We start from the raw sequence: 23,619 nt of genomic DNA, 5'->3' as shown, positions 1-23,619 counted from the left end.
ATGATATCAGGAGCCACAAAGCAGTTATCTGCAGCTATCATTTTTATATATACCCAGCTTTGTATTTGAAAAATAAGTTCTTTTAACCTTTGCTGTACTTTCTACTTATATGCATGCTTACTGCATAAACAGTACTTCTACCACCTCTTATCCATAATACAAGAAAATGAGACTTAAAAGAGTTCTTAACTTGGATAATGGCCCTAAATAGAAGAAACATGACAAGCATTGAGCACTGATCTGTATTTAAATAAGGTGACCAAGGTTTGAACCTCCTAATACTGTAGAGCTAGGTAAAACCTAGCACCTTCTGTCTAGAAAGCACCCTATCCTTGCTTCAGTTACAGGATAGATGGCATTACTGTCCTTACATTTCAGTGTGCTATTTTATATCATACATCTTTCTTCAAAAAACGAACACTCTCTTTCATAGATTCTTCCTGTCCATTTATTCCTGTCTAATTAAAGGCTTTTTTTTTTTTTTTTTTTTTTTTAAATGAAAGATTTAGGAAATCTTTTAGCTTTCTCCACTAAGATTTCTGACTTTGAGAGAAAGTTTCCTTCCATTAAACGAAAAAACAAAAATAAAAACAACTCTTTAAATGTGCACATAACTCTTACTGTAGGAATAGTCAGTTCATGAAGTCATAAACTCTGGAAGTTTTCAGAGGTACAATTAACAACAGGGTTTTGTTCATTTGTTTTTTCTTTAAACCATAAACTACAACCCTGGCATATTTATGGCAGCCAGTGTTCACTTTCCTCAAGCCACAGTCAAACAGGGTAGGCATTACAGCAAAGAATTGCTGCATGACAGTCCTTTAACTGAATAAACATAAGACATCTGAAATTAATTTATTACTATCTAAACACAGGAAAGCTGTTACGATGGAAGTTATTTCCAGTTTTAACACAATTTTGTGCTTTAGATTGTTAATTTCTGTGCTTTGTAACAAAAATCCCTCTTCCAGCAAGACTTCTGGGGGGCAGGGAGGGAAAAAAAAAAAAAAAACAACCTCCACAGACGCTAGAGAACAAGGTGTGCAGGTAAAGTCTGAAGAAAAAACTTTCCTGCTGCCCCCTATTCCTGCAAAAAGCCCAAACCCTAGATTTCACAACTTTACTTATGCATCTGTGAAAGCAAAGGACATCATTTTTATTATTAGTCTACCATCAAAGCAAGCTGCCCTACACCCTGGATTCCTGTGGACTTGTGACCTTTGTTTACTAATTAATACCATCCTCAGGAATTGATCAGCCACTGTACTCAGTGATGGGCAAGCTGCTGAGTGTCTCTCAAAGAGGGCAATTTAGATTTCTCCTCTCCTCAGTCATCTTTATAACAGCTTCTAGGAATTAAGCATCACTCAGAACACCCTACCTTGTCAAATTTGATTGAAATTGGCCAAGGAGTTAAATACAGGGGATGAGAAAAATGAGGAATGGATAGGCTCTGATCACAGAAGTCTCACAGTTCTAAGGCTCAAAAGTAGCCTCACCTAAATTCATCTTTGGGATCATTTAGATTCTGACATTTTAATAGCGTGAAGATTCCTACTACTACTACTGAATCCTGCACTTAGAGCGTTACTGTTGTGTGGTACTGATAAAACACTCCAAAGAAATGTTACTTGCTCACTAAGCTTTTTTAATGCGCACTTCAAATACATATTATGCTATTTTAAAATAACATAATGTTACACTGCATATTTACTCTGCAACCTTCTCCTCACCAGTTTAGATCCAAGGAATTCAACTCCTACTTCACAGAACAGCTGTCAGGATTAATTATTAGCTTTCTTTTGTTTTTTAAAACTGAACTAAAAAAAATGATCACTAATTTGGAGGTGCGCTAATTTGCATGCACACAAATATACGAGGCTTATTTTGTACATTTTTTTATTTTGTATTTCGCTCTCCCAATAAGCATTGCTGAAAACATGAGTCTTATGGAGAGATAAAGCATCTCGCATGTCTTCCGCAGTCTTAGAAGACACCTATTCTCTTTTAAAATCTCAGCATTTACTTATAAAACAATCTCATAAGAAAAGAATTTGGTAGTTGTTTGCTATTCTTCCAGTTAAATGATATCAGCTAACTATACAGGCATTGCTGTATTTAAGCAAAGCTAGTTTAAAACTTTAGTAAAAACGTTTCAGATACAAACTGTTCAGAAACAGTATGCATATGAAAGGCTTAAATCTGATGGGTTTCTAATCACATTTCTGAAAACAAATTTTCTAATTCAGTTATTTCCAAACCTTTTTGAACAGAGGACCACTGCTTTCCAGAATCATGGATTATTCAACCATGTTCACGAGCAGAAAACACTATGAAGATGACCTGGTTTTAAAGGCTATTTATTGAGGCCACAGATAAATTTCTGAAGTACAGCTTAAGAAATGACAACATTAGGTATAACGAACATCAGGCATTTCAAAGAGAAGAACAGATTTTAAAATCAATGATGCTTCTTCAGTGAAAAAGGATAGTCTGACTGATCTGGAAGCAACACACTTGAGAGTCGGTAAGATTTTCATATTGGTCATGTCTCTCTTCACTCAGAAGCTAGCCATAGAATTTAAGAACTGTTATTCTTATGGCTTAACAGAAAATCATTAAAAATTAAAATAAAAAAGAATATAATATACATATGATAAACAATGAAATGGTTTCTCCAAAGAAACTTTCAAACCACCTATCTTTAGGCACCCAATTTGGCAACACAGATTTCCAGTACAGATGAAACAAGTTTTCTAAAAGCTCCCTGGCAGTACATCCTCCAAACTTATTTGTCTAAGAGACATGTCTGAAGTTAAAGTGGCTGCCCTAAAAATACTGCTTCTACCTAATAAAGTTATGAAGACAGATGCAATCTTTAAGACTTGTCATTCATATGGCTGTTTCAACTGCTCATCTTCCTCAGGTGAGAGACAAAATCACCATGTAATAAAAAGACTCTGAACTTTTCTAACAATAACTTGTGTTAGTCACTCACCTATACTGCTGTCATTACAGTAACTGAGTTGCCTGTTTTTGCCAAAACCCACAGGTACTTTCCCAACATTTAAATTCTACTTATCCAATAATCAAAAGACAATAGTATGGATAAAATGTCTACGAGAAATAGGAATACTGTTGCTGTCAAGTAACCGAGCTAGTATGTGTTTTAATACAAGTCTTTCCTGCTGACAATTCTGCATTCAGAATCAGACACAAAGGATAAACATAATCAGGCTTACCAGACCCTGCAGGTAAGACCCCTTGGGTATGATGGAAAAATGACTTACACCTCACTGTGCTGTCAAAATAGTACTTTGGAAACAATTACCATTGTAGTATGCCTGCTGTCTGGAATGGATGGATGAGATGTACTGCCAAAGGGTCATCATTCCCCCATTTTTCTAATGGCAAGCTCAGGTGTTTCTGAACTGTAAATTGGTTTTTACATTTTGTAAGTGATGTATATCCTTGGCAACCTGCAGACTTTTTATGCTGAGGACACATAAGAACGTACTGTCTGAATGGTGAATCTAAACACTGACAACCCTTCTGATGAACAGGGATAACAATCAAAGCATCAATGTTTAGAAATCAGAAAAATCTTAGTTTTCTCCTGTGAAAGTCTGAGAACTGTCACCAGTTGAAACACACAGGAAAGCATTTTAATCATTTGTGTATTCTATCTTGTCTTTCTTATCTTGAAACAATTAGATTGTATGCTTTCAAGAACTTGTCTTCTTAGTTTACCCTGTCACTTGATTCTACATCTGAATTCCTAGATCTTAAACTCAGTATAGTATATGTCAAATGTAGCAGAAAAAGAACCCTAAGAGTAGCTTATTAAAACATTACAACTGATGCTTGCATTTTAACTCTGAAATTAGAAAGAATTCCAAAGGTTGCCAATATCTACACTAACAACAGTAATATAAGCAGACAAGTATTATTCAAAGTTTCTGTAAGAAGTAAGAGAAAGAATAACCTGTCACTCATGTTCTCATCTGAGCCCTTTTGCTCCTCATACTCCATTTTGTCCTTATTTGCTTGGTTCACTTCTTCATTTTCTATAACTACTCCCTCATCCAAGATTTCTGGTCCATGTCGAGTTGCAGCTACTTTTCTTTTTTTCACTTTGCTCTTAGAAAACTCTTGATGTTGATATGATTTATTGTCATTGTCCATTTCTTGATCTCTGTTGCTATCCTGCTGTTGAGTTATTGTCAGTGCATTAGAGACTTCCGATGGCAGATCTATCGCCATCCGCTTTACTTTTCTTCTCCTACGCAAAGTTCTGTTTCCTAAATTGTCAACAGCCAAATCTGGTTCATGCCACAGCGGTCTTTTGCCTCTAATGTTGTTTAAGTTTGAGGAAGGTCGACGTTTAGCAACCAACAACTGGTCATCAGAGTCACTGTGATCTTTCTTATTAGCATGACTTTCCCTGTAGTCTTTGTTTGATTCTTCCACACTGGAATCAGAACCTTCACTTAAACAATGACCAGTCTCCCAAGGATGATGGGTGGTAAAAGAACGTCTCTTTCGTCCCCTCCTTTTTCTTGCCTGTCGTTTTAGAAGACAAGACACACTTCGAGAATGATCTCCAGTATCAGCAAAGCCTCCTCTAGCTTGCTCTGAACTTTCTTCCAGTGCTGAGACCAGATCATGGACTAGCTCCTCCATAGTCCTACTGAAATGCCTGTATTTTCCAGGAAAGCAAAAAACAGAACAAAAATGAATCAGAGATGTGTCAACTCTACAACATTCTTAGCTGCCAAAATTACCTGAGTCTGCAATGTAGTATCAATGTCAGCCCATCCTACACAATTTACACCTACACTCATATACATTACTTTTAGAAGGCATCATGCCCAATTTCTGTCTTGGAAACAAAAGTAGCATCTTTCATTTTCTTTTGATCCTACTAATATTGTTATATTTGATTTTACCTCATCATATTTTTATGTTTTTCAGTGATTCAGTGTGGCAACTGAAATGGACAAAGACCATTCAATATAAGTGTAGATGGGGAGCACATTTTAAATTTATGAATGGGAAACTGAATACATAATATTCCTCTTTGATAGTACATTATGGAGTTCTGTTTAAGAGTTGTCATTAGGATAAAGGATTTTTAAGGATAATTATCTCTTGATGCCAAAGTAGAGGTAAGACAGTAATTCTTTGATTTTATATTACTTTTTTTAATAGAGAATAACTCTGTCTTTCCAAATGGCTGATATTTATCTTATTTTTTAAAATACTGATTTAGTAGAGTGATATTAAGTTGAGAGAATGTCCTGCTACAGGTAATTCTAGAGGATTAAATGTGAAGTTTTCTACCACATCCAGGCACTCACTTCCACAGAATCATACACTTGTGAAAAGAGAAGAAAAAAGAATTCCTAAACACACAATATCTGATTAAGGACTTATCCTTTCAAACATTTCTCTCCTCCCTCCCTAAATTTCACTAGCACTTAGCATTTTCAACTCAGTATGCTTCAGAAAGTTCACCCATGCATTACAAGAACATAATTATAAAAAAAAGACATGACATTAACAGATTGCTGGTAAACTCTACAGAGAAGGTTTATAATGGTTTATAACTGGTTATAACCATTGGTTATAAACACATTGATCAGATTCTCACATCAAAGCATCAGAAGTCTCCTTTCTTTTAAGTAAACCTGAGAAGAATGTTCATGATCATTACTACATTACACCGATAAATATGGAGAAGCACGTACATAATGTAAAGGGATGTTTAAAAGCAAGACTATTCACATTGTTTTCCAGTAAGTGCTGATGGAGGCATCAACGAATAATTTTCTACCTGTATTAGTGCAGCCACAGAGCGGAGAGAAATTATGGATGCATAGCACATAGGTTCTCTAACTTAGCACAAACTTCAATGTTCAGGGCGCTCAGATGGGATGACTGAATGGACAATCATGAATGCAAAGCACAAATTTTTAATATTAGTGAGGGAACATATTTAACAAAAATATTTAAGAGCATATTTAAGAAAAAATTAAAGCTGGTCATTAAATATCTTACCCTAAGAAATACTCTATTCTCATTTTAAACGGCTTTCAGAAACTCTTATTTTAAATATTTCAGTTGCAAGATATGGGCCACCAAAAGAATGGAGTGAGGTACGCTGAAGCTCACTTTGAATTCCTGAAACTATGTCACTTATTTCTAATATTTAGAATTTAATTCTAGAATTCTAATATTTAGCATTTATTTCTAATACTTCTGTTTCTAACTTGCTGTAATTTCTAGCCCTATTACTCTTTCTTAATCTGAGATTTTCTTTGATTCTTAGTACAGTAGAATCTTTATATAATCTCTTAAAAGGTGACACACAGCTCTGGAAGAACAGCACAGTTCTTAATTCATTTGGTTCTCAGGAATCAAAACCTTCATAATAACAAAAAATATTTCTCAGAAGCAAGATACGCAAAGCAACACGAAAAACATTTCAAATAAAGCAATGATTATCAGAAAATTCAGAGGGGAAAAAAAAAAGAAATGACAGCCAATTAATCCAGGACTTGCTTTTAGAGACAAAAATTACAATGATTTAAAATCAAGTCATACTTTTAGTTCTCAATACTTCATTTATTGCAGGTTTTTTTGCTTGTGTAGTAGGAATTTTAACTACTAGTTGTTTTAACTACTAATTGCAAGACTGTGTGTATTTGTGCAAGACTTCTTATACATGAGGCTTAAACAGTATACAAAGTCAGATACATTAGCCCATATTTCTCTGCAGCTAGAATAACTGCACTGTAGAGAGGTCATCGGTCTCTTTAGCCTCATTTTTAATGCCCGCAAAGACAGCTATCTTTTCAGGTACACATCAGAAACCATGCTCTTAAGATGTAATGGGCTTTCTAATACTTCTGAGCTGATAGAACAGGAGCATAAGGCTCAGACAGATGTGCTCCAGTGGATTTATTTGGGTTAGTTCGAGAAATTACTTCCTCCAGCTACCTGCCAGCCCTTCTACCACAGGTTTTTATTTCCATAATAGAGCTGAAACAGGCAGAGGTGTGCCAGCAACTTGACTAGTGGGCATAAACCTACTTGCCTCAAAGATGACAGGCTTCTGCTAGCATGCCAGAATGTGAACTGGAAGAAGCGAGTATGCGATCTTTCCGCCCATTGTGCCGCAGGGCTAGTAGCAGAAAGTAAAGGGAGAGGGAAAGATGGGATATTAATGTCTCAGGCCACTGTTTATGATTAATTTGTTCAAGTCACAGTCCCTAATCCATATGGATAACTAAACCACCAAAATCAATGTTGCTCCTACAGTGGGCATACCAATTTATTCCAGATAATAGCATGAGTACTGCGGTATAGTTACCATTATAGTTCTACGAAATACTGTAAGATCAATTAGAATATATCCACTTTACATTCATATATGTGATCCAACTTCATCCTGAATTTCACAATAAATTGCTACAAGTTCAAAAGACAAAACTTAGGAGTGAACATTCTTAAACGTTTTGGAAGTAAGGGGATAGTAGGATTCTTAAAAGGCCTTGGGCAGTAAGGCAGTTAGTTCCCATCAGACAGCAACTTTAAATCTTATGAACTCCTACAATTAATCTTTTCCACTGAATATTAAGTCTCTTCATTGATCTCAAAGCTGCAGCACCTAAATTGAATAAAAGCTGTAACAGGGCAATGACCTTGTTTACCCTACAAATTACAGCCATGATCTCATGTATAATATAGCTGTGCATTAACTGCATTATATTCTGGAGAGATCAAACTCGTAATTACTTTAGCATTCTTCCTTAGTACGATTACGAGAATTACTTCATCAATTTGGGACATCAGAAGCTCCTTTGTAATATACCCAAAATACACAACACACTGCACTTCAGCTTTTTACCCTCACCACATTTTCAACATGCCAGTGATCAACATTAAACACTGAAAATCCAAGAAATCATTTCTGCTTAATTTTACTGGATCTTTCAATTCTCTTGGTATGATTAAAGAAGAAATGGCAACAGCAATCAGGTAGAACAGTTAGACTGAAAACTTATTTTTAAAATTTGGGAGCACATTTTTATTATGGCACTATTTATAAGATAATTCCAGTTTCCACAACTTTCAATATTGTTCACAACTAACTGTCAACCTTGTATTCCAAAGCTATTAAGTATGTTTTAATTGTTTCCATAGATGTTGCTTTAGTAAAAATATCAGTGTAGAAAATAGTGTGAAAAATAACAATAATGGAAGTCAGACAAAAAGTTTTAAGGATGTAATCAGCAAGTACCTACTGCATCCAGTAAGATGAGAAATTTTAAAGCTTGTAATAGAGAATGTAGGACAACATATTAAAATACATAAAATATTAAGTTAAGCCACAGTTTAGTATGACTCACATAAGGCTATAAAAATGCTGTTACAGCAACAGCCCACAGCTAGCAATAAACTGTAATGTCTCTGCTAGAAGACAGTATTTTACTGTAAGAAAATACAATTTGCCTACGCTGACCTTTACATTTACCTGAAGCAATTTTGATGCAGTTCACTAAAGGCTGACCCATTTCCTCTCCCTCTGTTACCAGAAACAGCAATAAGAGTAGTGTTTGTAGGAAGTGACATAACTGCTTTTAGCTACTCCAAAACAGTTAACATAGCTCATATCATTCAGTATTAAACCCACTAATTGAAATAATAAGTATTTACTTTTTCAGCGTGATCAGGCATCGTATTTCTAGTTCTGTTCCCACCTAAAATACCTGACAATGCAGAGGTCTTACCACTCACAAAATCTCTCAAGTTCTGAAAAGAGCATGGTAACCATCAACAATAAGTCTGGAGGAAAGCAGTTCCCTCAGAACCATGATTTTTGCTCTCTTCACAACCCATCTTGATGATCACAAACTAAAAGCACGAGAAACAAGTACTTCCATTAACATTCGGACTGTGAAACATGATTTTCTATAATCTTCTCTCATATAGATTCTCTGATGTCTCATAGCATGGCTCTAGTCATACTTTAACCTCAGACAGCTACTAAACTGAGTTTCATTTCTCTACGTCAGAAGTTATTTTCACAAAGCCTCAGAAACATAATGTTGAGACCTTTTCTTTACTGCTGAATGTGAACAAATGTTGATTAAAAGAGAGCGCATGTACACATGCAAAAGAGCAAGAAAAAGTACACGTGCAAAAGAGCAAGAAAAAGAAAGAAGTACCACTGTTCCTTGGGCTATACGTAAATGCGAAAGTAAAATGGATCAACTCAACTTAATTAAAAGCTTTAAATAACTCACGAGAGATTGTGGTAGATGAGAGAATAACTGACAGACTAAGTTATGCAGCTAGGTAAAAGCTTACGGCACACATCAGAAACGGAAAATGGGGCTAGATTATTTAAATTTGCCTGTCATCGCTTGCCATCAATTGAGAGGAGAACCCAAAGCATCCAGTCCACATCTATCTACATCTTTAAGTGTTCTCTGCTGATCAACTAGCTACACAAAAATACAAGACAACCAATAATCTGTCCCTGTACAAAACCTTGCTGAATGGCATAACAGCTAGCTATCAAGCTATGTAGAAATGCAGTATCGTTATCTACTCTTCTAACCTCTAACAATCTTGCCCAGTGTTTGCTGTAAAGAGTGAGTCAACGCACTGGCAACACATTCAGTGCAGCTTTATGATTCAGATCAAAGAAACTTAATACAAATTTAACTTTTTGTTTTATTAAAACAAAAACCAGTGTCACCAGAGACAAACTTAGAGAAACTGAATACAAAAACCATAATTATTCTGAGTTTCATATAAGACAGTATGAACAGTGGCAAGAATCTAGGGCTCTTGAGAAAAATCAGAATATCGTATTGAAACATGTCGGTATCTGAAAAGGGAAAAATAAAACCAAACCCTAGGCTATTTTTCATCTTCAAGGTATGTGAACTTTCCTTTTTTGCAGTAAGTTACATTTCTATAAAAATCTGGTTTTCAAAATGGAAATAGAAAAGTATTTTGTTTTTAAATTTATATATATATATATATAAAATCATTCTTCAGCTAAAACCAAAAAACATCTACTTCCTATAATGCTTTGCTATCAAAGGTACAGCTCCCATTCCTTTTTTTTTTTTTTAGATAACTGCCAACAACTTTTTTGGATTTTCCAACACATACTACCCATCAATTATTGGTACCAACTCTGCATTTGAGAGACTTTAGACAAGCTTTGAAACACCCCTAACACTTGACCTATACAATAAAAGTTGTGAGTTTTTGAGAAACAATAGAATTTTTCTCAAAAAAATTTTTCATGTTTATGCTGATGATCCTCCTACACATTAGCACCAGGGCAATTTGTAGCAAGTACATCTGACTTTTCTACAATTGCTGATTGCATAAGAAAGCACAATAATACAATAAATCCCATTAAAATTTCACACAACATTCTTCACTAATACTTAACAGAAAAAAAATGTTCAGTACAGAGCAATAGTATACAGTCAGAAATATGCTGACATGAGCTTCATTTAATAAAGCTCTAATGCAAATGAACTGGTCAGCCAGAAATAAGATTTGGAGTAATTTATCAAGAGCAGTAGCAATTCTTACAATCCCTTTGCTGCCATTTACTGATATGCTTGCCCTTTACAGAAGCATGACTTCATTAATTAATTGTCAAGGTGGAGAATCACATGACCTGTCAAATGATGGTAATATGCTATAACATCAAAGTCATTATTGGAAGAATCAGAGTGCTCATTTGGACATATCCAAAACGCAAACTATTTCTAAGTTGTCATATGTACTCAAAAATTAAAAACACTTAACTTCAGAGGAGCTTTCACACCCCAAAATGAACAATCTCATTCTACAGCAGACGATCTGCTAACTTATTTAGTGCCTTAATGTTTTTAGGAAGCTAAAATTCTTGTGTTTCCAAATCAAGCACTCCACCTTGAAAAACTATTTTACTTTATTTCTTTAATATCGTATTTCTCTAAATTGGATTTCCATTAAAGCATAGCTTCAGAAATAACTTACGTACAAGGACAAGAAAATACAGCAGCTCCGATGAGTAGTCAGGGATTTAACAGAGCTTCATAGCATTTAAACTAACATTCTAATAGATAGAAGGATTTCAGTTGTTTTCTCTGTACTGAATTCCTCTGGGCTGTGTATTTGGACAAGCAAAACTATTAACTGTCTTATGATAGTTACTGAAAAATATGTCAAGTTCCCACATCTTGTGTCGCTGAACACTGTTTTTAAAGCCACTGACTGTATGGACACAAAATAAAAGAATATGAAGACAAATGACAGGTCAGGCCTACAATGAAAACTTTCTCAGAGTAAAGATGTGCATAAAGAGCGTCTCAGGCAATGTTCCTACTGCACACACATTAGTATTGAGATAAAAGACTTCTGCCAGTACAGCATATACCATTCTCTGAAAGTGTTATGAACTACACCAACAAAAGTAAAGTTACATTTATGTCAGGCAAATTCACATGCATAGGAAAACTAGCAAACGTTTTCTAACACATATATTTCATGTTAGCAAATACAAACACTTCGAGAAGACCTTTTAATTAAAAAAAAAAAAAAAAAAAAAGAGTAAGAAAGTCATGAAAATATCCACAGGAAAAAAGTGGTGCAAGTAGCAGAAACAGGGGAGGAAAGGAGCTTACTATTTAATGAAGTTGAATGCTAAGCTCTTCTCTCTCTCCTTCACCATCCACAGGGGGGGAAAAAAAAAATAAGATCTGGGTTCCCTACCTTCAGGTACCTGTATACGTAATACAGTGAGGTCCCAGATTTCTTTTTTCAGCAATTACGGCTACAGCCAACTATCATCAACATTAAAAAAAAAGCCTCCCCATAACTGTTAATAAAAATGAAATTCACTAGAATTTATCAGTTGGAATATATAACACTTCATTGCAACTAATGCAAACTTTCAAAATATAATGATCTCAGGACCAATTTTAACCAAAGAAGTTTTTCCACAAGAATGATAAGCTGTTTACACTAACAATAAGATCATAAACCACAATTTTTCAGAGGTTTCGCTGTTTTCATCTTGGAGACAAACTGGGGAAAACCACAGCATCCTTTTCACCAGTACTTAAAGGGAAAATAATTTATCATATTTCTCCTCCATTTCATGTTAAGCGGTCTCAATATTTTTCATAGCCACCTGAAGTTTTCCAAGCAATCTGCTTATTTTAAGAATGTTAAAATACTGTTTACAGAAGCTTTGAAAGCCACAAGACATTTAACATTTCATGAAGAATGTGAAAGGCTTCCCAAATGGTTGTTTGGACCATCTTGCTTTCATCAAGAATTGCTCCACTACTTGTCTTTCTATTACTCCGTGGCCTGCTAACAAAACATGTTTTCCCCTCTTTTGTAAACACATCTTCTTCCTGTCTTTCCTCTTCTTTCTGTTACTCAATTTTCCCTTTTCACAGTCCCATAATGAAAATAATATGCTATTTGGAATCATTATGCTAAGATTTAAGACTACATAAAACAGTTCTAGCTCAATATAATTTGGGGGTTTACTACATATATGCTCCTTGCTCACAGGTTGTAATTACACTTGTTGATTCTTGTTTCACACAAAATTTAATAGCTTCAGAACAACAACTACGCCTAACTACATGTTTCTGCAGCATACATCACAAAGGATGTAGCTCTTGAGGACCATCACAATTAAAAAAAAAAAGTAATAAATTTGTGATGGGAGCTTTTATTTGCTTGCTATCCTTTTTATTAAGGAGAAAGGTTTCTTCTCCCTGCCCACTGCTCCCTTATATACACAGGGAGCCTGTGGGACATGCGAGAGGCACCTGCCAGGCCCTGCACCTCTTTCCCCACTGAGAACTGTGGTGGAAAGAAAAGCACCAGTGTGCCGGTTCCCGCGGCCGCGCGGGCCGGGGAGGGCCAGCCCACCCGCTGCCCGCCGGGGCGCTGCGAGGGCCGGCGGAAACACTTCTCCCCAAGTTTTTAAGCCTCGCACTCGACACCGAGCCGGGCTCCCGTTTACCCCGGGCTTGAACTCCCCGTCGCAGGGGAGCGGACGGCAGAGATCCCTCCACCCCCTCCCCGCGAGCGGCCCTACGCTCGCCCCGCCGCCCCCGGCCCGGCCTCACCAGCTCTTTCTCGCCGCCTGAGCTCGGGTCGGGTTAGGCTCAGCGACCCGGAACATGAACCCGGCGCCTCCCCCGGCCGCTCCCCGGGGAGGCTGGCGCCGCTTCGCAGAGACTGGGGCAAGCGGAGACGGAGCGAGGGGCGCCGCGGCAGAGGCTGGAGGGCGAGGGCCGGGCAGGGAGGCTGCGGGCGGCCGAAGCTGCTCCTCACTCCCCCATGATGAGAGCCCGGAAGCAGCTGCAGCAGCAGCAGGAAGCCGGCCGCCACCATCGCGCCTCCTCCCCTCCCGCTCCGGCCGCTGCCTGCGGGCGGCACGCCCCGCCGCGGTCCCCCGCCGCGACCCCGCTGCCGCCCGCGGCCCTGCTCCGCGGGGCTCCCGCCGCCGCCCGCGCCCTCTCCGCCCCGCCGGCGGGGCGGCGGGAGGAGCCGCCACCCCCGCGCCCGCGCGGAGTGGTACGGCCCCGTTGCCATGGTGGTGGCGTCGGGAGGGAGGTGGGGGGAAGCATGGCCACCTTGGCCAGGCTTCAGGCGAGGCTGCCGGGCCTGCGGGAGGAGTGTTTCCGTCGGAACAGGTAACGGGGGCGGCGCAGGGGCCCGCGGCGACACGCACCTCCACGGGCTGGGCTAGTGCTGCCCGCCGCTCGTCGCTCGTCGCCGTAGCGCCGCGGCAGCCCCCGGGCTCCCTCCGTAAGGAGATGGCGGCGCTCCTCCGCCCTCCCCGGCGGGCGGCGCGGCGGGGTGCGCTGCCTGCGCCCCGCCGCGCGCCCGACGGCCGCGGGCCACACCCCCAACGGCCGCCGGCCGCGCGCCCAACCGCCCTCCCGCGGCTGGCAACGGCGGGGGGCGAGCGCCGCTGCCTGAGCCCCCCGTGTTTTTAAGGGAGCCTGGTCATACCCCGAAAACGTTATCCTCGCCCACCCTCTGCTAAGTTAGAGGGAAAAGTAGCATCCCGAAACTCGACGTTAGTCGCTGAAACTCCTGCTCTTTGCGTTTCATGCTGTGCCTTTCTTGATTTGTCTGTCCCTAGTTGCTCTTGGAACAGAATGAGTTTAATGTTAGCGCTTCATAACTATTTTATCACGGGAATTTATACGTTATAAATCCCTATGTAATACACATAAACTACAAACACCTGCTCATGTGGCTTGAATTTGTAACTTTGCCTGGAGATTTAGCTTACCTTGTCAAAAGAGACCACTTTTTTTTTTTTTTTTTTTTTTTTTATTAAGTGACAGAATCCCTCAGCTTCCAAGTGAGTTGCTGTTTATTATCAACATTGTTAAAAACTGAGATGTATTTCCGAAATAGATTATGCAGCTTGGGATAGTTTTGTATTTTTGTACTAAATTAAAGAGATGCTTTTCCTGCTAAAGATCGGAAATCTCCTGCATTACGGAGTAGCAAACTGATCAAATCATCTGTTACCATTCTCTTGACTAAGAGAAGCAGTTTGTGCTGCTCATTTCTTTGTAAGGTGGAGGCCAACTTTTCACAGATCAGATTTTAAGAAATAAATGTTTTAACACTTACTTTAATATTTAATGGATTTCTACTGTAAATCCTTTTATACAAATACATTGTTGCTGTTATTAAGCATATAATGTTAATATCCAAACAATAAATGTTTAGTTCTATGTTTTTTTTTACTGTTCATTGACTCATTCATTTTAGAAACCAATTACAACTCAATAGTGTGAATAAAGCTCTATAACATTGCTAAAAGTTACACAGAGTTCAACTCTGTGAGTATGAAGCATACTGTTTTCCTGTTCTTTCCCTGAACTTTAGTTTGTACTCTCGTGGCTGTACGCACAGCAGTTCGCTAAGTGAGCATCAGTTACAGCAGATTATACCTGTATTTCACATATTTCAGGTTAGAAAGTGCAGGCTGAGCCAAACATGAAAATCTATTTGAGGGCAGCATGCTTGATGTTTGGAGATTTTTTGGCACAGCTTTCAAAAACTGAATTGTTTCTTTTTTAAGAATAGACTATAATCCATCAGTTTATTGAAATTCATAGACCATCATCAGAGAACTTAAATGAGATACTTCGAACACTCTGGTTTTGCCACTGAACGTCTGATCAGTAATCTTATCTTTGTTCTTTCGGGTGAGAATCTTGGACTTCAGTGAAGCTGTCAGTAAAATCCTAAAACCAATCAGACTATCCAGTGTATTGCTTTTGATACATCCGTATTTAACTTTTAAACTTAACAAATTAACTTTTGGCTTCAAAGTGTTTTTACATCTGCCTTAGTTTAAATCTTCGTAAAGTGCAGCAGAATATGGATTACCAAGTATTTACCTTATAGGAGTTGTCTTGTTTGCAAATAAAGTTGCTTTGTTTGCAAGGGTTAAACCTGAAGGATTTACTTGCATATGTATCAAACACATTTTAAGACAAAATAAAAATGTCTCTTCATCTGTCTATCAAGATCTAAATACAGAGCTGTGTAGAACATACAGAACATCTAACACAGCCTGACATAAACAGATCCTTGTGGAAATGAAGTGCTCTTGCTAATACTTAACTGCTGCAGGAGCCACACGGTAATTGAGTGCTTAAATTACGTCCCCAAATTAGAAAACTTTCTTTATCTTTCAAAATGCACATGCTATTTTAGGACTCTACCTCTGTTCCATTAAGGATCAGGGCAGGCTGATGACTGCAATATCTTGCCTGTTGGTTGTGATTAGATTTACAAATGTTCTTCTGATCTTAATAATGTTCCTGACATTCTTTATGCAGAATGCCATTTATGTCAGAGGTACAGGGACTCCTAAAATCATGGTGTCTTTTTAAGGAAGGTGTCTGAACTGAACCACAGGAAGTTCTGCCTGAATATGCGGAGGAATTTCTTCTCTGTGACAGTGACAGAGCACTGGAACAGGTTGCCCAGAGAGGTTGTGGAGTCTCTTTCTCTGGAGATATTCAAAACCTGCCTGGATGCGACCATGTCTAACATGCTGTAGGTGACCCTGCTTGAGCAGGGAGGTTGGACTAGATGATCTCCAGAGGTCACTTGCAACCTTACCCATTCTGTGATTCTGTGTCTCTTTAGGGAACGGCTTTCCCAACAATGGCCCAATGGGAATACCTTGAGAAATACACTCTTAGAATAAGCATTAAAATGCAGAGGATCTGATTAATGCTTACATGATGAGAATGCATTAACAATTTTATAACTTACTCTTTCAATAGTCTACTTTTATACGCTGTAACATCTGTATGTCAGATGTTGACCTTGAGTGTGCCTATGTAACATTCAGTAAAGTCTTTGAGAAGTATTTGTGACCATCTAAAAGCTTAATACAGAATGTATGGTAACCATGCAATCTGATCAAAATGGCAAATACCAGCTTGAGCAACTTAAACCCAGAATGACTCCGTTTGCTGGCATTGTTAATTGAAAATGTTTGTGGAACTGTAGTGTAAGAAAAACAAGCCTGTTGTTGGTCTGCTTTACAGGGACTTGTAAACTGACTCAGCTAGGCAGGACAACACCCTGACTAGGCAGCTAACGGGGAATAATAGAGAAGAGGGCTTCTGCTCTTGCAGAAGCAGACCATTGTCATTGGCCATTGCCAAGTAGGTAGGATTGGCTTTGCAACTAATATCTCAGAACTTAGCCTAGGCTAGTTCCATGTCTGCTACATTTCCAGGCTGTAATTGTGGCTGCCTAGCCAGGGCCAAGCTGCTCATACATTTTTCATCAAACTCATTTACCTTGGAGTGGAGTTTTCTGGAGGTGTCTGCTTCCTGTGAAGTCTAGGAAACTGTCCAAGAAAGGAACAACAGAGCTCCTTACTATAAATGCCAGCTTTGGTATTGACTTGTTTTGTGGTCTTAGTAAAAGGCTGGTTTGTTTTCTGCAGTTTCCAGCTATCAGAATGGGTCTGATGCATATCAGGTGACAATGAAAACCTGTGTTCATGTCCATATAATGTGATGTGGGAGCACACGCTGCAGCAGCAGATACAAAATGAACGGAGCTAATGTCCCTCTAGTAAAGAGACATGAAAGTAGTAAATCAGTAATGAGGATAATATGCAGTTATCAGATACAAATGACTCTTGTTAGTGTTTACCAAGGCAACTAGTATTGACACAACATGCAGATCGTTAGAGGGCTAACTAATATTAATCTAATTGTTATTCTGTGGGAGGTGTAACAAAGTAAACTATTTGTTAAAATATTCCTAATAAGAATATGACAGTAAAATTTTCATGAAAATTAAAATATAATTGTTTTGACTAGTATAATCCCATGCTAAAGATCCCCATGATCTTCCATTCAGAATCTGTCCAAATTATTTACCAACGTCCCTTTTTCCCAGTTCTTCTTCAGATCTCTTCCCTGACTTATTGTTGCTTCTGTGCAACATTCATATTTCATATCCTGATATTCCAGGCCTTCTAAAGTTCGGAAATTTCTGCATCTTATCTCTTTTCTATGTTTTTGTTACTCCATGCTCCAATTCACAATATTCTTTTCTTACATTTATCTCTCACTTTTTCAGTCATCTCTTCCTCTTCTTCATATTTCTCTTCTTTAAATTCTTTCCTAAAAGACTGGTTAAAGTCTAAATTCTCTACTTTTATCCTACAAGATCAGTTTAAATTCATACTCATTAAAAAACCCTACAATCAAGGTCTGTCACCTTTACTGATGTTATCACTCTTTAGTGATAATATATAGCTAATATGCAAGTAAAATATTTTGCATAGGTCATAAAAATGTATTTGAACTAGATCTTACTCCTAATATTCAGTTCTTATTAATGTAATTGACATTTATCATTCTAATATTGACTATGGTTAATTTATTTAACACTCCTGTAGATATCCAATTTTGTATATAGGATTTCTTTATAATTCAAGACTAGATATCATTAGAACATTATCTATATTTTTCACCTACAACAAAAGAAGTCCCTGACACGCTGACATGGATATTCAGTATTATAAACGAGTAAAAAGCACACTCTCCCAAAACTTATGTCATCTGCAAGTTGCAGATACTCTAGCATTGAAGCCGCTTACAGTGATACTTACTTTTCGTTATTGTTTTTAAGAATTTGTTGACATAATAAGCATTTAGGTGGAATGGTTTAGGTTACTTTATGACTTTTTGTATTGTTCTGAGGCTCTGTGATGTTCTTTTTCCTTTTTCTCCATTCCTAGTAAAGTTTATAAATTTATTTTTTTATGCTCCATATTTAGATCATTTTCTGTTTTCGATTCTAAAATCTTTATAACTTGAGTACAGCCTCTCAAGTGACCACTCCTCTACTGGGGACTTTATGGTATGCAATTAATTTAAATTATGTTGATTGAACTATATAGAATTAAAATTTTAGTTACAGGAGAAAAAACCTAGTGAAAAAGATCATTAGCTGCAACAGTAAAAGAAATACTTAGAAGCCTTTTTATTTTGATACTAGATTATCATGCTGACAAATATTACTTTTTATATTTTCTATATCTACTATAAAAACATTTACTACTTTTTTAGTATTTTTTGATTTCAGATCTATAGATGAATACCGAAAGAAAGAGTACAAAGCTGCTGTCAAAATCCAGAGCTGGTTTCGAGGATGCAGAGTCCGAGCTTATATCAGGTAGTATGTTTAGCCAATTTTATTCTGTATTTCAATCTTTAATTTTTTTCCAAATGGTATTGCTTGGCTTTAAGAAAATGGAAGGATTTTGAAAAAAATCTAACCATTATTCTGCTTTTATATAGAAATAAACATATGCTCTACCACTGCAAAAAACAGTAATTTTTGATTTTCAGAACTGCGTGTGATTAAAATGACATGACACTGATAAGTGGCATGGAAACAGTTACTTTTTCAAGACAGATGGGCAGTATTGTTTAAGAAATCTTGGCATGACTGAAAAAAAAAAAGGGATGTACCTCATATATGTTGTGTGCAGAGACGTTTCTGACCTCGACTATTGTAGACATTATAGAAAAATTGCCTAGTGAGTGCCAGTAGCTGGACTCTCATTGTAGAAAAATAAGTTCTACTTATTTACTTTGACAAAAGTAAATTTTTAAAAATCTTTAAAAAGATTTTTTTTAAGTCTTTCTTGACATAATTTTCTCCGTTTTTGAAATAAGGATCACTGAAGAAATAGTTTCTTCTATGAACTGCTATATAAGACGTTGTTAATTTTTTGGAAAAATAATATAATTGAATAATTAAGATGTTTGGCCCTCCTCCCTATTTTATAATCATGAGCCCAAGTAATTGACTTACTTGCTTAAAGTTCTCTATCTTCATAAAAATTAAGACTGTGTGGGATTTTTACATTATCTAGCTTGTCACAAGTCATTATGTATCACCTGGATGTAATGTAAAAAGCCTGAAGAATTATTAGGCTAAATAAAATTAATCACTTAATGGCCAAAATTTCTTTCATAAAAGATAACCTATAGCTGTTCTGTGCATTTGTTAAAAAACACCAATAATCCGTTGTCCATTGCTGGTTCAGGGGTGTCGTTATGGGATGTAGTCATCACATGCAAGTGTTTGGTAGGCAAACAAATGTGGTATTTCAGCTCTCAAAGGAGTATCATGTATGCTATCAATGTCAGAGGCCCCTACAAAGACAGAGGGTTGATTAGGCAAACTGTTCCCCTGGATTCTCAGCACATGAGCAACAATAGCATGCTGTGGAGGAAATTGAAAACCTGAGTGTATTTGTCAGTCTATTCTGTAGGAAAACACTCTCCTAAACACACATTTGTAAATTGTAATGACCCAGAGTATGCAAGAACTAAACCAGTGAAGTGTGGAAGAGGATTTTCTCTGCCACTGTGTACAGACTGATCCTGCTCAGTGTCCTCTTTCCAAAGTTGGAAGTGGTATCTAACGTGAGAGCACTGGCTCAATATACAGTCAGTTGTAAGTGCTCTGAATTAGTCTCTCATTTAGGTTCTCTTAATCACCTGTTAGAAAAGCCTACTTTCAATGAGTTATGCTGTATGTACTGCAAGGTTTCTAAATTAAGTGTTCATAGTTAGGTGCTGTGAGTGTCCCAACACATAGCTTTTTGTGAACAGTCCCAAAATAATGATTGTATTTTTTATGCAAAATTGATATCAGACATAATTTATAGGATTTTCAGAAGCATATTAAAGTATCTATGATAAGGACAGAGTAAAGGTTTATTTACAACTAATTTTACATGCTCTTAATATTACATGAGGAAAAAGGTAGTCTAAAATTCCAATAACTAAGGGTTTTGTCAAATATCTAAAAACTGTAAGCAGTGGAAATTTTGCATATAACTGAAAAGTTTCTGAACTGGTCAGATATGTTTGGTTAAAACCATTTTTGAAAATAAAATCAACTATCATGCACATTATGTTCTTAAGGCTATTTCATAAATCTTTTGTAATGATAACTGGAAGAGTATGTAAGTATGTTTACAGTGACCCATTTATTCAAAAAGCTAAGTGTGTGTGAGTTTGTGTGTGTATGTATATATATGGTACATATTATATATATATCACATGTATGGTATATATATCTCACATAGTAGTTTATAAATATGTTTCTGTATGCATGTCTACATATACTTTTAAGTAAAGAGTATGTTTGTAGCGGCCCTATTTTGGAGTAAGTTTGGTTAATACACTGTATATTGTTTTTAATATTGCAAAATAGTAAAGTATTTACAGTTATATTTTAATAATATTTCAATATAATTATTGTGTTGTAAATATATTTCATTTTAGGTATTTGAACAATGTGATAATTATTATACAGAAGTGGTGGAGAGGTTATCAAGGCAGAAGATACTTCAGAAAAATGGTGGAGGTATGAAAAAAGTTTTTAAAATTTTGTTTGCATCTATTATAGCACATGTATAAAGTAATACGTTAACTCATCCTGAAATTAAAAAGCTGAAATTCGATCCTGTATTCAAACATAAGCATACTTAACTTTACTACCATGAAAAGCACCATTAATTTCAGTGAGCCTACTCATGATGGTCATGTTAAGTTAGTGCCTAAGTGTTTGCAGCTCTGGAGCATTAGTCCCCAAACCAGCAATGAGCGCTGCTCATGCAGAAGCCTGCCTACATGATGCTAATTGCAGGATTGAAGCTTTTGGAGATGTTTTTTTTCCTGGCAGAACTTTTAATTCTTAAAATAAAATAAGCCAATGTTTCTACACATTACTGTTCTATGTTTTAGTGGTTTAAATTTCTTACTTAATGAACCTTGAAATATTTAAGGTTTTGCCTTAAGGCACACAGCAGATCACAGTCAATACTAATTCCCTTTATGGACTTGAAGATAGCAAAAATGTATGATAGCATAGTAGCTAAAATCTCTGTTAAGAGATTTAGGAGATTAAAAAGAAGCTAATTTGCCTTTAGCATAAAACAAAAAAAAAATTCATAAGTTGTTTACTTCACTAATTTATCAATTTATGCTAAGATTTTACATTACAATAGTTTTTGAATTTGTACATCAGTTAATCTTGATTAGTTTTGTTAAAGCTAAATTATTGTCTTTCATTTAAAACAGGTAAATCAAAATATCTGAGCAGTAGTAGCTCTCATATTATATGCTTAAGTCTATTCCTCCTAATAAACTATGTTTTCAAGCCTAAAGACTTGTGTGTCTGAAAACTTGTGTGCTTATCAACAAGTCTATCAGTAATTTAATTAAAGGTTTTACCCCTTCAAACTTACATTTCCTAACTAATAAACTATGAGTCATCCTTCCAAGCTAAGATTTTCGTTCTGTCTTCTACAATACTCTAATTTTTGCATGCAGAGTTGATAGCTGCATGCTTGGATTGAATTCTGTTCTGAAAAAAAAGTGGGCTGTCTGTCAATTATCCCTGAGTTTAGGGAAGGATTGTTTAATCTGGAAAAAAACTCCTGTGGAAGAGGAGAGACATGATAATGTTGTATATATTGAAATTGTTAATAGAAAGAGAGCACCCTTGGAGCCACTGGGAAAAAGAAGGATGAAATCAATCTACTTTGAAACATTGACACAAGCTGACAAAGATGTTGTAGAACCCCATCTACTGCAGATTTTTAAGAGCAGTTTAGAAAAATGCTTGTCATGGGTGGTTTAGATATACTTCAGACAGAGTTTTAGGCCAAGTTATCTCATGATTCTCTCAAGTTCTACATTTCTTACAGTTAAAACATTGTGGATTAGTCCTTCAGAGGCAGGGTGATTTGCGTGTCTCTGTGCCTTTCAAGATTTGAAAATAAGAATCGTCGGTGTCAGTTTCTGGCATCTGATCATCAGGTCATTATGAGGCCTTAAGCAGGACAAAAATCTAATGGTAGTCTTTCTATGTTTTTCAGTCAAAAAAAATTTTAAGGAGCTATCTTTTGGACAGAGAATGTTCAAACTTCTTTGTAGATAGTAATCACTTTCCTGTTTTAATCAGAATGATATTAGTTCAGACACTTATTTTTGTGTGAGGGTTGTAAAAACTGCAGTGCCCAAGTAAGATACCGAAAGAACATATCATCACCATGCCTACTGTGCATTGCACTGTTCTGCGTGGTGCCATTTAGCTGAGATGGCAAGATAATTCTACCCAGAGAGTCAGCCTACAATGTTACCTTGCATTAGGTGTCCCATCACAGGATGACCTCCAGTGGTCCCTTCTGACTTCAACTATTCTATGATTCCATGAAATCTCATCTCTTTATTTTATTACCTCTTTCTTCTTTTGTCCACCATTTAAAAAAATATTCTAACAGTTTGGTTTTGAGACAAAGGAGTCTTTCAAATTAACATAGATTCTCTGTAATGACCAAGCCAAAATAACTAGCATCAGAAAACCTCTCAGTTTTATATTTTAACATATATAGTGTCTGAAAAAAAAAAGACCTATAAAGCCTAGTTTAAGATGTAGTTACTCAGATAAGCATAACTGATAAGCCCCTGACAAATCCATGGAATAACGTAGGACAAAAAATAAAAACACACATTCTGAATCTAGTCGTGAATCCTTTCTGTTTCTGGATAGCAGCAGTTATCCAGAATTAGCAATGGCCTTAGAGAATTTGAAACTTATTAGCAAGCTTATGAGTTGTACAGCAGTCAGCATTGGAAAGCCTTTTTGCTCAAATACTTCATTTTGTGTGATCTTTTTGATTGAAGAGGACTAAATTTCACAATCTTATGTGGAGGCCAACCTGGAAGCCATGCAAGTAGCACATGAAAAGGCACCTTTCTCCCTTTAGACCGCTATACTCCATATTCTTTATCTGGAGTTCGGACTTAGATAAAAAGTTTAAGTTCATTCCCTACATTCATTGTTGTGCTATCTTTCCTTGATCATGACTGGTTAAATTTGTAACATTTTAAAATGAAACAAAAATCTTTTTAGCAGCTTAAGGCAACTTTTAAGTTAAAAGATCAGTTAACATTTGTGCTGAATCATCTTAATAAA

The 23,619-nt window shown here is 36.9% G+C and overlaps 2 protein-coding genes across 2 annotated transcripts in view; one reads left to right on the top strand and one right to left on the bottom strand.

Annotated features, from left to right (window-relative positions):
- GPATCH2 (G-patch domain containing 2) overlaps positions 1 to 13,392 on the bottom strand; it is a 124,665-nt gene extending 111,273 nt beyond the window's left edge. The window contains exons 1-2 of the mRNA XM_062571806.1: positions 13,173 to 13,392; positions 3,986 to 4,699 (exon numbers count right to left, since the gene is read on the bottom strand). Coding sequence (XP_062427790.1) covers positions 3,986 to 4,699; positions 13,173 to 13,228 — 770 coding nt within the window. The 5' untranslated portion in view covers positions 13,229 to 13,392. The remainder of the gene's footprint in view (positions 1 to 3,985; positions 4,700 to 13,172) is intronic.
- A 267-nt stretch (positions 13,393 to 13,659) lies between these two features.
- Positions 13,660 to 23,619, top strand: part of SPATA17 (spermatogenesis associated 17) — a 93,831-nt gene continuing 83,871 nt past the window's right edge. The window contains exons 1-3 of the mRNA XM_062573565.1: positions 13,660 to 13,742; positions 18,703 to 18,792; positions 20,922 to 21,003. Of these exons, the coding sequence (XP_062429549.1) occupies positions 13,675 to 13,742; positions 18,703 to 18,792; positions 20,922 to 21,003 (240 nt within the window). The 5' untranslated portion in view covers positions 13,660 to 13,674. The remainder of the gene's footprint in view (positions 13,743 to 18,702; positions 18,793 to 20,921; positions 21,004 to 23,619) is intronic.

This window comes from Rhea pennata, chromosome 3 (assembly GCF_028389875.1).
Source record: "Rhea pennata isolate bPtePen1 chromosome 3, bPtePen1.pri, whole genome shotgun sequence".
In the NCBI taxonomy this organism is placed as follows: Eukaryota; Metazoa; Chordata; class Aves; order Rheiformes; family Rheidae; genus Rhea; species Rhea pennata.
The sequence above is the reverse complement of the archived record's forward strand: the minus strand, read 5'-3'. Positions and strand labels throughout refer to the sequence as shown.